Source organism: Amphibalanus amphitrite, unplaced genomic scaffold (genome assembly GCF_019059575.1).
Source record: "Amphibalanus amphitrite isolate SeventyFive unplaced genomic scaffold, NRLGWU_Aamphi_draft 000404F_arrow, whole genome shotgun sequence".
NCBI lineage: Eukaryota > Metazoa > Arthropoda > Thecostraca > Balanomorpha > Balanidae > Amphibalanus > Amphibalanus amphitrite.
The window spans coordinates 485,262-497,930 of record NW_024881898.1 but is presented as its reverse complement, the minus strand read 5'-3'; the positions used below and the strand labels follow the sequence as shown (position 1 = coordinate 497,930).

The following is a 12,669-nucleotide window of genomic DNA, read 5'->3' as shown; positions in this document are numbered from 1 at the left end:
GTTTCGTCATGTGGCCTGATAGTCGGCGTCCAGCAAAGCGATTTAGGCGATGTTCAAGTGAATTCGCTGCTGGATTGGGAAAATATTTTTGAAAGCCCCTATCTGTCTGTCAAGAGTAGCGTGAATCTTGGTCAAAAACCTGCTCAAATGCAGTTTCAGCTCTCAGAAATTAACTTATCTTTAGTCTCGCTCTAAGAACTCGGTGACACGTTCAAGTGGCGGTCACGTGGCATTCAGGGCTTCTGAATCGGGTGCATAACTTCGTTGCTGGTTCAAAAAGATCTAAAATGCTATGGATTCTTGTTATCGCCTTTCAGCATCATGGCGAATTTCATTGAACAAAGCCGAAAAAATATTGCTCATGCCGAATGTAAAAGCACCCGACGAATTATGTGCACTATGTCTTATATGACTGAAGCTAAGGCACCCAGATGAAACATTAAATACCCTGTACCTTTAGCAGTGCAGCTGGCTACTTGACTTTTTGCGTTGCTGACTGACTACGAGTGTCATTGGAGGCTCAGGTAGCGTGAAATGTCAAATAAAAATTGTTATTACTTATTTATGCAATGCCGTGTTACTGAACAGTGCCTAAATTACATGCGGGACCCCGAAATTGAAACGATCTGACGAATAATGTGCGATATGTCTATTGTCTAATATGCCTGAACCTGGGTCACTTTAAACCTGCACTATGACGAAATGGCTGCAATATGGCGAATATCGTGCCGCGATTAAATATACCAATGCACTATGCCGTACTGTCGAAATCGCCTGCACTATTTTTGAAATATGTGCACTGCCACCTAAATTGTGCCTTTTCATTACATTCATTAAAATCTCATTAATATTTATTAGCAGTAAAATTTCAATAATTTAGTAAAATTTCATTAGCAGCTTGTTTGAAGAGCACCACGCTACACTTGATGAACAGCAAGAGCGTTGTCAAAAATATTTTCTAGATGGGGCACCGAATTCGCTTGAAGGTTAACTAAATCGCTTTGCGGTACGCCGAATACCAATGCATACGACGAAGCAATGCACTCTGGCGAAACTGAAATCGCAACTACTGAAAATGAATGCATTCTCTTTTAAATTGTTTGCACTGTTTCGGAGCCGTGTGCACTATTACTGAATTTCATGCACTCGGCCCAAGAAGCGGTGCACTATGCCGAACTGTCGAAACGGTTGCACTATTTCTGAACTGTGTGCACTATTTCTATATTTGGCCGTAAAAAGGTGTAGTTAGTTCCGTCGATGCACATTGCACAACTTAGCGGATGCACATCATTCTAGGCCTATTCAGGTCGGGAAAATATCAGACATGACTAATTGCCCCAGAAAAGGATTGCAATCCGGATTGGATTGCAAAATTGGAAGCATGATGCAATCCAATCCGCAATCAAATCCTGTTTTTTGGAATGGATTTCAAATCCAGGTGCAATCCACCAAAAAGGAATGCAATCAGGATTTTGCAATCCTGCAATCACAATCCTACCGATGCCTGCCTATAAACGTGTCCCGTATCATCAGCACGATCCAGACTGTGCCAGTTTCGACCTTCACTTCCGGTAACGTGATGTTAGACATGCTGCTGAGGGTGCTAAGCCATGGCGCTGAATGTAGCACATGTCTTGGTACGGCTTGTTGAAGCGCTTGACTACGGCTCCTGCAGATAAGTCTGTTAAAGTGGCTACAACCCTACGCGGTGTTTCCAGGAAATATTTTATGAGCGATTCGCGACACATGCTACCTCCCTGACCTACATTTGCTGTCACGAGAAAGTGCATTTTTCAACAGTACATCAATCTTTCTTTCCTTGCCAGTGCACAAAATAAGGATTGGCCAACAGGGTAACAGTTGTAATCCATAGCAACCCAACAGAGAGGGCCGAGCCGGCCCAGAAATTGGCGGCGAGAGCTAATCACTATTGTCGTTTTTGCGTTTTGCTAGCTTTGTTTTTGTCCTTTTCACTTTTTGTACGCTAGATTACTGCCAATGCATCATCAAGCACATGAGATCAATTATACGACCAAGCGCATGGAAGACTTGATTCGGTGTAATGAAAGCCCCCAGCTCGTTCCCCGTTACCTTCGGTAACCGACCGCCTCTGCCGCAAAGGATCAGAGTCGGAGGCAGGGAGAGACGGCGATACGGCAGCTCCGGCCGTAATCTGGTTAGTGTAATCGGAGCAGCGCCGGCGGCGCACCGCCTCGGGCCTAATCGTCTCCCAATAACCGGTTACGGCGGCTCACTGCCGCACGGATGCACGATAACAGGATACCAGGTCAGGTGGTACACGGTAGCAGGGTACCACGCCACGCGGTACACGGTAACAGGTACCCGCGCAACGTGGTACACGGTAACAGGCGGCCGTGCCACGTGACACAAGGTACCGCGCCACGCAGTACACGGTAACAGGTACCCGCGCTACGCGGTACACGGTAACAGGTACCCGCGCTACGCGGTACACGGTAACAGGTACCCGCGCCACGTGGTACACGGTAACAGGGTACCTGCGCCACGTGGTACATGGAAACAGGTACCCGCGCAATGTGGTACACGGTAACAGAAACTCGCGCAACGTGGTTAACGATGGCCAGTAGAACGCCACGTGCCACAAGCTAACTGGTCGACTATGTTACGTAGTAAGCGGTAACCGGAGACCAAACCATATGACACATGAAACCAGCTACCGCAACTCGTTGTACGGGCACGCAAATAGCTTGTTAATGTATTTGTGGAAAATGTCTCGCCAACTCTGGCACCTAAGCATTAAATCGGGAAACAGGCCTGGCAGAGAGCATTTACAGCAAGATTTAGTATATACGTTGTCCAGTCCAAAAATAGTTCAATTTGCTTGAACTTGACCTTTGAACTTGAACTTGTAGACATGCCATCACTCAGCTCCCGCCGTCCCAAAATATGCATCACCTATCGCATGCTCCCTTCGCAACGCCATCTCCCAGAAAATCTAACAAGTCACCCGTGCTGGTGAATCTATCCACCTTCAGAAAATATGGCTGTGCTATGAATTCGGGCGACCAGACTTCCAGACATCCACGCTATAAGCAAACATGATTAACGCCCCGCAGCCCTGTTTCCAATCAGACTCAGGATACTAAGCGCACCGGATCAGCCATACGAGCGTAACGGGAACCCGCTAACGGCCGGCGGTGTCGCCGTCACCACCGCAGACGGACGGCAGAAGCCGCAGCCGACCGATAACCATCGGATCACCGCTAACAAACCGCGCATCGAGTGTGTATACCTGCTGCCCGCCCGCCGCAGACTTGGCCACCGACGCATGAACGCAGCTCGTTACTCGGTCCCGGTTCTGCTGAGCGGGCTCTCTCTCTCTCTCTCTCTCTCTCTCTCTCTCTCTCTCTCTCTCTCTCTCTCTCTCTCTCTCTCTCTCGCGGCTATTCTCGCCGCTCTCTCCTCCTTTTTCTTCTTTTCATCTGGCCTTTATCGCCCCGGCTGGCGGGCGGGCCGCGGCCTATCTCCGTTTGTTACCGGCGCCGCCGCCTCCCTCGAGAACCGGATGAGTGACGGCGTCACTTCATCAACACCCTGAGACGAGACGCTACCCGTGACGTTGCTTGTGATCCTGCCCGTGACGCTGTCTATGGTGTCTATGACGCTACCGTGACGATGTCCAAGACACAGTCTCTGACGGTGCGCATAACTATGCGGGTTGGGTCACGGTGGTTTACTAAAAGATCACCAGTCTTCCCCCAGATCAAACCGAGGATGAACGGGGACGGGAGAGACGCGAAAGAGCCGCCACTTAAAGGGACTATCCCACCTTCAAAAAAGTCCCGTTTAGGATTCGAAAATGTTACTCAGGGTATTGTGACGAATTCTGCAAGTTTTTACGCGTTTTCATACTCTACTTTTTGAGATAATGCGATTTTTATATTTCATCGTGACGTCATTTAGATCGAATCTGTGACGTAATGAAGGATTTACTTCATGCCAATGAGGGGGGAAATTTGGCAGCAAATATATTTGCTTTCAAAAATGACGCGGCTCATACAATAACAAGTGTCTCTGATTAGGCATTTTGTAGTTGGCAATATGATACCTTGATGACACCTAGTCAATGTAAGTCTGTTGGATAAAAACGATAGCCCGACTCGAATTATAAACAAAGTGCGAGATTTCCCCGGCGCCGATTTCAACTTATTTGTAAAACAGGTCGAACGCGTGAAACGGTTGATGACGTCATCAAATGGCCGTTAGTAGTTAAGAGATAGGGCCTTAACTAAGGCCCACTTTTCAAATGAAGGGAACGAATTTCTTTAACACCACGAAACTGAGGATATTGCGACCAAGATATATAGTGGTTTCTGAACCTGGCCGCCAACTTGGCTATCTCAACTCAGAGGGCTGTTCACGGGCCCTGTGTGCGGTCGGACCGCACACAGCCTCCAAGCTCCGCCCACTGCGTCCCTACGTCAGCCTTCCGTCACCGCACACAGCGACCGCTGTGGCCGGTCGGGACTGGCCACAGCGGACCGTCCACCGCACGCAGCCGTGACGTCAGAGCCGCCTACCCATCCCCTACCCCCACGCCTGCTGGACGCTCCGCACACACCGCACGCAGCAGTGTGCGGTGCCCGTGAACACCCCTCAGAACTAATGCAAAGGTGGGACAGTCCCTTTAAGTTGTGCGGTGATCAGTAAAGAGAGGATGGAGAAGGAATGTGTTGTCAGCTAGCGAGATAGGACGCATTAGTGTTCCCCAGGTGGTGCGTTCCCGGTTAACAAGTGGACAAAGTCGTCAAAGATGGACAATGCTTGCTGATGACTTGGAAGGTAAGAAAATGGAAAACCCGAGCCTTTATCGACATTGCGAAACAACGCATTATTGCGGGATTTTCTGGAACAGTTGCGAGGCGGAATTGCAAGCAAGATTACACCTGGCTTGTAATTAACGCTTGGCTACTCAAAGCGATTGTACGAGCTCAAGTTTTAACTAGCAAACGCTACTTGCGTCAGTTCTATTTGGCGCCCGTGTGTGCAGCATCAGTTTCGGCACTTCAAAGACCACATTTGCCACGCCTGCCCGATGTTGAGCCCACTCCGCAATACAATGTAAATCCGGCATAAATTACGCCCCGGATCAAACAGGTTTAACCCCGGCGCACGAAACGTCCGGCGCCTGACGTAAGGATATGTCGGCAAAATTGGGGTCACCCCAAAGCAATCCGGTTGGCATGAAATGTCACGCCGCCGGAGGGGCCGCTGTCGTCCGGCCGACACCGCGCCGGCTCGAGACGGTCATTTGCGCGGACAGTGGTGACGCGTGTGTGACGCGGCGGCCCGCCCGGCTGCACGCGGCACGTGGGACCACCGGGGCTTACATCAGAGCGAGAGAGTCCGTGCGGCGGACCCACACACCCGGACAGACGCTGCCGACCGCCCGGTCAAACTGTCATAGCGGAGCTGACACGGGGCCCACAGCGGCGGCCGAGTTTCCCACAGTCGGACAGGCCGCTTCAGCGGGTAGGCCGCTGTCAGACGGCCGGACGATGTCCAAAGGTCAGCCCCGGACCAACACGAGCCCCCGCCTGTCGCTGCTTGTTGGCCAGATTTATCCGCCGGTACAGAAACCATCGCCGTGTCGAAACCCTGCCACCGCTGTCTCGGCCGCCCACCCGCGAGTCTCGTCCTGTCGACCAGCAGGATCCCTGAAGACGGGGAACGCCTCCCCTCTTCGCCGCGAAACTTACCTGAAGGTGGCTGTTGCCCGCCGGGTCGTCCAAGATTATTGTCGCTGGCCGCTTGATGGCAATGATTTCATCAATCTGAGCGCAGAGCGCCTCCATCTTTTTGGTTTCCTCCTCCGGCCTACTGTCGCCCGTGAACATGGGGTTCTTCTGAAGGTCCTCCTGTAAAATCAGAAAACATAGCTGAGAGGAGGTAGACACAAAACGAGATTACCTTTCATGAGCCAGCCTATTTCAACCTTCCTCCCCACAGAGATGACGGGACAAACAGACTCAGTCTTTGTCCACCGGGGGCGGTCAAATTAGTTCAAATCTCCATATACGGCTGATAGAGGAAGCTTGCAGAGTCTTCCTGACAAATAAGGCACCGGCAGACATTGTCTGACATCCGGGCCTGGTGCCGTGACGACCGGGCAGGAATACACACGCTGTCTGATTACCACGGCGAGCGGCGAGGAAGGTAGCGTCAAATAGCGACCGGAGAATACCGAGAGGCGGCATAGACAGCGGGGTAACGATCAGTCGGACGAGCGAGCGCGTGGTTTGATAACGAGCTCGGTCTAACGAACTCGGTTAGACGAATTCGTGGCTCCAACGGGAGACGGTAGACGAGCCAGAATTGACGGCGGCGGCGGATCGCGGAAGGGCAGGTTAATGATACGGTTGCTTATTTTGCCGACAGTTGGTTAATGACCGACGTCGGCTCCAGTGGCGCCTCGAACCAACACATTTAGCACCCCCCCCCCCCCCGACCTCGTGCAGAGGGGAGGGGACGAGAGAGGAAGGCTGGGGGGAATGCGCGAGGGGACTGATACATACAGTTTACCTTAGTGATTACATGACACATGTTGTTTTAGAGATTGACTTATGATACAGGTTGCCTTAGGGCTTACAGACACGGCAGTTGTGTTCCGTGTGCTCGCCAAGGGAGACATGACACGTGTTACTAAGCACTAAACACCACCACAAATACAACACCACAAATCCGCCCAGACACAAGCTGAGCTGCTCAGTGTACTGCTCTCACTATCGAACAGTCACAGAATCCAGGTCCAGCCCGGAGATCCCATAACTCCAGCATGTATGTAGGTACTTAATGTCTACTCCGTCGTACACTACTTATCGTTTATCCTACTACTCGGCATATCCTTTACGCTATTCAGCAATATCAGTAAGGTTACATAACATGCCCTCCGTGGCACTCCCATCTGTCCGATCCCCTCCCATCTCGCTACCCTCCTCACTCCCGCTCCCTCCCTCCCTCTCTTTTGCTTACCTTAATGCTCTCAAGCAGTCCTTCCACGGTGGTGAAGCGGCCACTGAGGGTGAACGCTCCGGCTTCGATCTTCAGTTCGGGAATCTCCACCGCACACGTCTCAGACTGGGGGAACAGAACACGTCTTAGATTGGAGAGAGATAGAGCGGTCTTAGCCTGGAGACTCAGGATAGCGCAAAGATGTCAGACTGAGGGTACAGGATAAGCCTCCGACTGGAGACACGTAGAAGCGAACACAATGCACGATATAAAAGACATTAGACCGCGTCTTACACTGGTGGCACCGCACACAATTCTAAGGCGTCTCAAGGTACGTATATTGCCCAAAGTGCTGCGTTTGCCAAAGCAGTGCACCATGTTCGAACATAAACCATAACCTACAGTTGCTGAATCCTATAAAATGCCCATGCACTCAGGTCTGTAATTGGGAAATACTGTTCCAGATATTTAAAGTCGTTCAATAGAGTAGCGACAATATTTGACCGGAAAAGGGCTATAAAAAGGCTCCACCGGATGTAGATGCCCATTTTGGCACAGGATACAAACAAACCAACTGCAGTACTAATATCGACATTGAAATGGTCAGCACAGGGAGCGCTGGATGGCATGTCAATGCATTGGGAAGAGGTGAGCTGGCAATAAATAAGAGGTTTAGGTGAGCTGGTGAGAAGAGGTCTACTAGGTATATGGTGACTCAACAGCCGATGCAGAAAACAGTAGCACAGGAGCCGATAACAGTTTTATGCAATCTAATTGTCACACAATCCCCTTGTCAATGTGATAGAGGTCCGGAAAGACTGGAGTGGCGAAAACAAGCAGTCTGTTCTACGAACAAAGAAGCAAGCGGCCTACACCAGAAAAGGAACAACGTTAAACACACCATTCTGGCTACATCAGAAAAAGCAACCCATAAATAATCACAATAATTCAGCAAAAGAAAACCTTGCTAATCTTTAAAAAAAAAAATAATAATGTCATGTTGATATGTCCGTCCGTTTCTATGCAGTATATGAATACACATCTAATAGTGTAACGGCGCAAGCACACAGCTCCTAGCAAAACACCGTGTTTATCACCATTCGAAACCGTAGTAGAAGTCCACGTAAATCACCTAAATAGCATGTTTTCAGGAAGCCATTCAGCCAGGTTACCTTGGGGGTGGCCCAGAGGGCCATTTCCACCATTTCCATCGCGCCATTTGGGAGGAAACAAGACATAGTTCTGTATCTAGGCCATTTCTATTCGCCGCGCGTGCCGCCGGCCGGCGGGGGCGGCCGTAAATTTGACGGCGGCAATAACCGATACGGCCCCCGTGAGATGATGGCCGGACCGCCGACGGCCCGTATTCATATCCGGCGGACGGAGATGCATCTCTCTAAATGTCTAACACACGGTACAAGGTAATGGTAGACAGCGATATGGGTGCAATGGTGACAAGAAGTTGGTTTGAGAAGGAAAACCTCTCAGTAACTTCACCTACCTTCACTTCGACCAACCTCATCAACTGTGACCTCCTCATTGATGACTTCCATCCTCTGCCGTGACCTTACCGTAACCTCCCAGTGACCTCCATCCCCTACCGTAACCTCCCCGTAACCCCGCCCTTAGCGGGACCCCACTGGTAACCTCTCAGTGACCTCCACCTTACCGTGACCTCCCGGTGACCTCACCACTGACCTTGAGCAGGTCGCGCGACATGTCGATGGGCTCTGTGATTCGCAGGGTGATCCTCCGTCCTCGCGGCTCGATCCCGCAGCCGGCCTTCACCTCGTTGGTGCGAGCACCGCACGCCTCGCAATTGGTGGCCATGATCACCACCTGCTTGAAGTGCGGAATATCTGCAAGGTAGAGAGAAAAGCACGAGTCAGGTCAGAGCAGGTCAGGGCAGGGCAGGTCATCCAAGTGGCGGGTTCATTTCAGCGATATCCCTTGTAAGATGGTGATTCGGTTGCATGAGTTTCCGCCAAACTTTGATGCCTTTGATCGACCATTCACTGAGCTTGTGTTCCAGTGTCCAGTCCTGTTCCTAATCCTGCCCGCTCAATCCATCTTATTGCTACCTTAGTAAAGTACGCCGAATGTCATGTGCACTGTGCGGCATCGTGGGCGGCGATAGGCAAATTTTCGTACACCACCTGTATTACTACCTGTATTACCAGGCTGATGCTCCACTATAGATCCAATAGGGTTCCGCGTAACTGAACTTCAATAGCCAGCTAAAGTACATACATTACTATTCCATTACATATATGCTTTGTTCACCTTAGCGAAATTAAAACTCCTTCCGTGTACTGAACTGAATTGGAAATGAGCGGCTCTCAATGAAAATTTATTCATCGTCCAATTGTTAATTTTTCGGTGGCAAGGGTCGTGAATTGAACGTAGGTAATACAGTTTGCTTCGATGCCACTGCCAAGTGAATCAACTAAAACTTGTTGAACATTTGAGTTTTCAGGCAAGTCTCAGCAGCCCTTGTCAAAATTAGGTCCCTTCACCACAACAGCTATGTACTCCCTCGGGAAGGTATCGGCAGTTCCTGGCAACGGAGACTATACTATAGTGAGAAATAAATCTGTAATTTGGGAATAATCTTTAATGCTATGTAGCATGTGCAAAGGTTTACTGATTATCGCAACAAAAACTACAACGCTCGCACATATTGCAGGAGCATGCTTATAACGAAAATTCATTGTGAAACGAGTGAAGATCAGTGAATATATATATATTTTTTTAATTCAGGCCTCCCTCCAACGGGCACTAAATAATAATAATAATAATAAATAATAATAATATGTTCTAAAGAGCATATTCTATAGAACATCTAATATCTATAGAACATATGGTTCATTCTATAATGTCCTTTTTACAGCATAGACTGTCTGAAGTTGCGGGAGGCAGCCCGTCACTCGGCAAAAATACTCAAATCTCTGAGCGTTTTACAGGAATGAAGTTATGAGCGCAGACCGATCACCGAACTGGCAAAAACAGTCGCAGACTACCAGCGCGGATAGGGTACGCTCGTAAAATCCGCCGCCAATTCGGCTCTGGCTCCCCGACGGAGCAGCAATAAGCAGCGACCAAAACATCAGGAATGTCGCGTCATCCGAGGTAAACACGTCAGCGGGCCGCCGGGGACAGCCCCGGTGCCGTCGCGCCCAGCGTAATAACCGGCCTCCGCTAGTTGGCCGCGCCGCCGCCAGGGGCAGACCGGCGCCATCGCCGCCAGCCACACAACTTTGCTCTCGGCTCTATCTTGTTCTCGACCGAGGCCGGGCTGACGAATTTACGGGATGTGGGGAGGCCGATGGCCGGCCGCCGCTTCTCTCCAAGTTGCCCGGTGGCGGTTATTGGCTCTGTGAGGAGCGCCGCACGCAGTAACAGTGCGGCCGGGCGGCTCTGCCAGGCGATTTATGGCCAGTAAAGAAGGATTCGAATGGGGAAACGCCACCGGAGCAGACGGTTACCCTCATCAGCAGGGGCATCAGCTCAATTCGGGCAGCATCAATGCGAACCAAACGGACGTGGGATTGACTCGTCTGCGCGTATACGAATTACGTTAAGCTCGCTAAGCTGGAGCGAAGAGCGGGCGGACGTGAGACTACCTGTCGAGGTCTTTTCGCATCTAAAAACCACACACCAAAGCGTCAAGTTAAAAAGTTAATATCGTATCAAAGTACTTCATAAAGTCAGCCTACAATTATATTTTGGTCGGTAACAACAAAATGCAGTCAGAATCTGACAAGCCCGCTGGGTGCTGACAAGTGGCTCGGCGTTTTGTGTTCCCAGATAGCCACAGTGGCGCCACCTACTTTAAACGGGTCCATGATCAACCACTTCGTCGGTTCGGGGCCGGTCCGAGCGTCATGAACGGGACAGCTGAGCAACTGAGCACATAGCGGGGCACACAGAGGAGAGGAGAGGAGAGGAGAGGAGAGGAGAGGAGAGGAGAGGAGAGGAGAGGAGAGGAGAGGAGAGGAGAGGAGAGGAGAGGAGAGGAGAGGAGAGGAGAGGAGGGCAGAGGAGAGGAGAGGAGGGCAGAGGAGAGGAGAGGAGAGGAGTGGAGAGGAGAGGAGAGGAATGGAAAGGAGAGGAGAGGAGAGGAGAGGAGAGGAGAGGAGAGGAGAGGAGAGGAGAGGAGAGGAGAGGAGAGGAGAGGAGAGGAGAGGAGAGGAGAGAACAGTACAACCACTAGAAGGGTATGGCCAAGTCGAGCCCAGATGGCCATTTGTGGGTTGGGATCGGACACATCGACATACTCGTCTGTGCTATTTTCAATCGGCGCAGAGGCCGAATGAAATGATTTCACAGCTGAAACAGGTCATTTCATTGAACCGTTGACGTAGAAATGCTAATTACGCGAGCATTTGGCCAAGAATTCGGAATTCGAGGGCGAAAATCGGAGGAGCAGCTCAGGTAGGATCTGCATGTTTTTTTTTTATAAAAGACCAAATCAGTAGAATACCGATACGCACGCATGTAAGGAATTGCACGAATAAAGGGCATCGTCGCCTCATGTGATTCTATTCGGGCGGAGAGGAGGGAACTTATGGAAGGAAAGGTAAACTGAATCGAGACGAGAGAGGTCCATCGCGCTTGATAATGCAGCCAGAAGACGCCAAAAATTCCCTAACACAGTGCACACACCAGCTACCAAACTAACAAGGTCATCGGTATCATATGGCACGCACACGACCACTGGGACATCATTTCGGCGCCGTCTACCAAGAAGTCACCGTATGCCTCCGTCACAACTACTCTAATATTCTCCGACACACTGCTGGCACGCCGCCGATTTCCGAAAACAGCGCCGGACCGCGGAGCGAGCGGTAAGGGTCGCCCCCGCACGCGTCCAGCTTACAGGGGCTCAGGGGTATTCAGGAGCTCAGCATAAACAGGGCACAGGGAACAATATTGGCCGGGGGTGCGGACAACTGCACGGCTCCCGACCGCTTACGACGCCCATTTGACACACGCAGCCGAATGAACGTTCCCGAAGCGACCGGAGTTTGTAAACTGAACGGTAAAAGGGCGCGCACAATAACTTGGAAGGCATGATAGTAGCTCTTAGTGAATTAGCGACGTCCAGCACAGTAATCTAAATTAAAACACCCTACCGGTGTGAGTGCTTCTGGCACTGCTGAAAAACGCATCCCAGCATTCGACTTGACAGACTAAGACGGTTAGAAAAGCACTAAATCAGTATGTCACAACTAACAAATATGAAATACACGCTAAACTGATACACTGGCCACTGCACAAGATCCATTTGAACTAAAAAAGACTGACAGGTCATCTGATCATCGATCAGAAGTCAGAATCAATGACGTAAGCACGGAACAGACGCATCTGTGTGCTGTGTATAGACATAGGTGATTCCCGAGACAAAATATCCTGTCACAGTAGCACAAATACGGAAAACAGGGCTCGGGAAGATAACGATGGGACGTGCACCGTATGACATGCTTTTAGTGTCCGGAGAATGTGTATAGGCGGAAGAAATGACACTTGACAGCATATTGGTACAGAAGACTAGAGAAAATATTTTATACTTCAGACAGCATTGCTGCAAATGTTCTGAACTAGGTTTAAATGGGAATCGACATAGAGTATGATTAATCACGACAGGCATTTGAAGACATCACCTGTCTGCATCGTAAA

The 12,669-nt window shown here is 50.3% G+C and overlaps 1 protein-coding gene across 5 annotated transcripts in view; it reads right to left on the bottom strand.

Moving 5' to 3' along the window:
- Nucleotides 1-12,669, bottom strand: part of LOC122390657 (zinc finger protein ZPR1-like) — a 47,679-nt gene that overhangs the window by 19,520 nt on the left and 15,490 nt on the right. For all 5 annotated transcript variants that reach the window (XM_043383808.1, XM_043383807.1, XM_043383805.1 and 2 more), the window contains exons 8-10: nucleotides 8,689-8,849; nucleotides 7,012-7,116; nucleotides 5,739-5,897 (exon numbers count right to left, since the gene is read on the bottom strand). In XM_043383808.1, coding sequence (XP_043239743.1) covers nucleotides 5,739-5,897; nucleotides 7,012-7,116; nucleotides 8,689-8,849 — 425 coding nt within the window. The remainder of the gene's footprint in view (nucleotides 1-5,738; nucleotides 5,898-7,011; nucleotides 7,117-8,688; nucleotides 8,850-12,669) is intronic.